The sequence below is a fragment of the Apis dorsata genome, unplaced genomic scaffold (assembly GCF_000469605.1).
Source record: "Apis dorsata unplaced genomic scaffold, Apis dorsata 1.3 scaffold_683, whole genome shotgun sequence".
NCBI lineage: Eukaryota > Metazoa > Arthropoda > Insecta > Hymenoptera > Apidae > Apis > Apis dorsata.
In genome coordinates this window covers 898,701-902,887 of record NW_006263864.1, presented here as the reverse complement: position 1 = coordinate 902,887, position 4,187 = coordinate 898,701, and the positions used below count along the sequence as shown (strand labels likewise).

The window sequence follows — 4,187 nt, the reverse complement described above, 5'->3', positions numbered from 1 at the left end:
CTGTCTTTTTTTTTTTTTTTCCTTTTTTCACCTCGTTTCAAAGATTTCTCTCTCACCTCCCTGGGCCCCGCCCGCTCGTCGAATATCTCCGTCGACAAGCTTTCGCAATTAATTCGCGGTGGCTCGTCGAAGCGGTATCGCGCGCCGATAAACGGACTTTCGCTGCCGACGAATCGCGGCAAATTCTCGCCCCGTGGAATACAATCGATCGGTTACAACCACTCCGGTTGATTGCTTTCGAGCCGTGATTCAACCGCGTTTACACACGGTGGCGGGGTCTCGCGCTTTCATACGTCTGCGCGTTCCTTTTTCGGTCCCGATTATGAAAATTGCCGGTGAAAATCGAAGCTTGTTGAGCAACGAGTGGGTAATACGTAGGAGGGAGGGTAATACGAAGGGGCTTTCGAAGCGGTGCTTTCGGGGCCGGTGAAGTGCGCATCGCTCTGCGAAAGAAACGGCGGCTCGAGTCACGTTAATAGAATATCGATGCTTCGACAACAGCATATTTATGTACAAGTAGCGCGTGCACGTGCGTTCGAGAACAGGGGCCCCCTCGAGTTCGCGAAATCGCGCCACTCGATCGCCAACTCGCTTCTAACTCCCTCTGTACTCTGCCAGCTTCGTTTATCCACTTCCCCCTTTCTTTTCTTTTCTTTTTTTTTCTTCCTTCCTTCTTGTACGTTAGAAAATTTCGGGGAAACGAGCGATTTCGCTTTCAACGTGACGAGTTAAACGGTCGATTAAACGTGTTCATCGAAAAATCGAAAAGCGTCGGTTACCTCGATCGAAAATCTGTAGAAACTAAACTGGATTGATAACTTATACTTCAACGATACTTCAAGGATAAATTATACAAGATCGTGGGAATACAGAGAATCGAAATTTTTATTTTCTCCCGATTTCCAATATAAAAATTCTTCTTAGGAAACAACGGTAGAATTTCGATACTCTTCTTTCGCTCTACGTTTTTGCCAAAAAAAAAAAAAAAAAAAAAACGTATCGTAAACTCTCTTATATCTTTTATACGATAAATAAGGACGCGTTTCTCATACGTAACGAGTCATCGTAACACGCGAATATCACGGATATCGGGTACGGCGCGTCGATATTAAGCNTATATATATATATATATATATATATATATATATATATATATACTTCGCGCAGAAGGTAGAAAATTTCTTGGACGTGGCACACGAGCGTTTCTTTCGCCCCGGCTCGATGCACGACGCGATTAAACGACGAGATCCTTTTTTAAAAAGAAGGGAGGGGGCCGTGTATCGCGCGAGCGCGCACGTGCACGCGCGCGTACACCCCGTGGGGGAGGGGTGTACGCGGGGATCGGCGCGCTATGAATTTTTATGTACAAAAGTACACGTACGTAACGTAATATACAGAGAGCGGAGTTTTAGGCGAGCGCGTGCAAGGACAGATGCTTGAGCGATGCAGTGAAGTGCTGTGCTCTTGGTGCGTGGCTTCGTTCGCGGAGTGTTGTCAAACGCACGGATATCCGTTGACGCACATATAGAGAAGATGGATAAAGAAGATAGAAAGAGAGATAGATAGATTGAGAGAGAGAAAGAGAGAGATAGAGGTAGAGATAGAGATAGACGCATATACACGCACACATTGCACACTCTAGCGCACATTTATGTATATATATATACACACGTTGCACCGTGATCCCTTAGGTCGCGTGCGATCGTACACGCAAGGAGCTATCCTAAGAAACGTTCTGGTCGAGAAAATTGTTTTTTTCGTGAATCTTTTTCCACAGATCTTGGCTCCGTCGCGGTTTTTCACACTCTCTATGTGCGGATCCTTCGATCGTCTCCTCTGGTCACAGCAGATATGTAGCTCCGATGATGGACGATCATCGAACATAGTAAGACGAGTCGAGTCGATCGTTACGCGATTCGTCGATCGATTCGGTAAGCGATTATCATCGTTGGGGTAAATACGAGGTAAATAGGAGGAGGACGAATAATGGTTTCTCGACGAGTCGAAAATCATGTAGGGGAGAGTGAGAGAGTTAATTAACTTCGGCGTTGGCACGAGGATTATCGATTCCATCGTATCACCTCCTTCGTTGACTCGGTTTGACGTTTAATCGAATTCCCATCCCTTTTCCTATCCTCGTCTTTTTTCCTCTCTCTCTCTCTCTCTCCTCGCGAGAAAACGCGAAGCAAGCACGGGAGAGAAGCGATTACCTATTCGACCCTCGGAGTGGAGATCGCTTTTAAGTACTTTCTCAAAGTATACAAAATGGCGGGTGGGTTGGAAGGGAGCGCGATACGATTTCCAAGGCAGGTGCACGATTAAGAGTCGCGCCAATAAGATATTCCCCGCCCCACCGGCGACCAAAGACAGAGAAGATCCTTTGAGAAAAGTTTGAGGGCAAGTTTCTCGAATTTTTCTCCAACTTCTGTCGCGCTTTGGCCGGGATCATAGGTACGATAGATGGATCGTTGGCAGGCAACGTCTATTAAATTGCGCGCGATCCCCTCTCTCGAGTGTTTGCTCCGAATCGAATTTAACCCTCCGAGATCCGTTTTCCTTAAACGTTTTCCGTCCCAAAATCGATAAGAAAGGGAAAGGAGGGAGGACGAGGAAGAAGAAAACGTGGGAAGATCGCGAGATATCGCGAATTTAATTCGGTCGTCGGGAGAAGGGGGCAGGACGACGCAATTAAAGGACGATAACGTTTCGAGAAGAGATAAAACTGGTTGCCCGCGGTTGTTTTACGCCATTTTGAAAATTCGCGCACGACTCGATAAACACGACTCGGAAGACCCGAAGCGACGACGCTTGCCCCGCGTTAACTAATCTCGGCCAACGATGAACAATGGAGTATACGGAATTTGCCTCGTAATACCTAATACAGAAACATCGTGCGAAGGTAAATTTGGCGGCACGCATCAAACACGCCGGGATGTTATGCATACACGAATTGTAATTAATATGCGATTGCCATAGGGATGGAAAATTACCGTAGGGTAGGGGAGGGAAGGAGGGGCGGAACAAAGGGATGATGTAACTTCGGGTATGTCACAGTTCCGATTATCCGTCGATAATCGGCCTTTGATACCTCGAATCGGTCACACACGATGTTCGTTCACTCGAAGATCCTCCATTTGGAATCGTTTTGGACTTTGTTTCATTCGTGACGCAAAGATACGAAAGATCCATTTATATATATATATATAAATCTCGTTACGTTACGTTAAATCGTATAAATCGATATAACGCTCCGTCCGAAATTATGGAAATTGTACAGGCTCGACGTACCGCGCGTGACCGATAGGGTATTCGGATATCGTGGCATCTGCTCTGCGAAACCCTGCAAAAGAGACCGGTATCGGGAAATATTCGTGTGCAGTTTACTCACCTAGAACGCGCACTTCTACCGATCGTTGAGAGGTGAAATTATGCTTGTTCCTAGCGGTGCACGTGTACGTGCCCTGATCGGCGGCTCGTTGCACCGTATCGATGAACAGGCTGCCGTTCGCAACCCTCTGTCTCATGTTTGTGGGCAACCTTACTCCATCTGGTAACAACGTGACCGCTCAATTTCTCTCCCCTCCCGTGATCGCGATCGAACGGAATTTATAAGATAAACTCGAATACGATTCGAGCCCTTCTCGATCGACAATGCAAGTATCTGGATATTTTTTTTTTTTTTTTTTTTTTTTTTACAGGGGAAGACAGAAGGGCGAGATTAATACTCACCTTTCTCCCAAACGATCGATTCGATGGGATAACCGGCGACCGGGCATTTGATGTGAAACTGTTTCCCAGCGACCGCCGAAACCGTCGACATGGGCCTGACATATGGCAAACCTGCGATTGACAAGCAACGAAACATATATTTCGCTTCGAGCGATTTCCCCGCCCTCCCTCGATGTCGTCGCATTCGACACGATCCTCCGTGTTTCCATTGTCATCAAATTATAAGGCTCGCTATTTTTCTTCTTCTCTCTTTTCTCTTTTAAACTAACCCCGCTCATTAATATCGTCAAATCTATCAAATCTATCTTCGACGAAATTTCGCGATGCGAGAATTTTGCCATTCGCATACGGCAAGCGGAACAAAAAAAGAAAGGAAAAAAAAAATTCGTTGATAAAACAAAAGCTACGAGCCAATTTTTAATTAACAGAAATCGCCCCTCCAACGGTGGTGGTGGTGG

At 46.2% G+C, this 4,187-nt stretch overlaps 1 protein-coding gene across 1 annotated transcript in view; it reads right to left on the bottom strand.

Moving 5' to 3' along the window:
* Positions 1-4,187, bottom strand: part of LOC102670645 (Down syndrome cell adhesion molecule-like protein Dscam2) — a 119,534-nt gene that overhangs the window by 38,619 nt on the left and 76,728 nt on the right. The window contains exons 10-11 of the mRNA XM_031513683.1: positions 3,730-3,840; positions 3,389-3,547 (exon numbers count right to left, since the gene is read on the bottom strand). Of these exons, the coding sequence (XP_031369543.1) occupies positions 3,389-3,547; positions 3,730-3,840 (270 nt within the window). The remainder of the gene's footprint in view (positions 1-3,388; positions 3,548-3,729; positions 3,841-4,187) is intronic.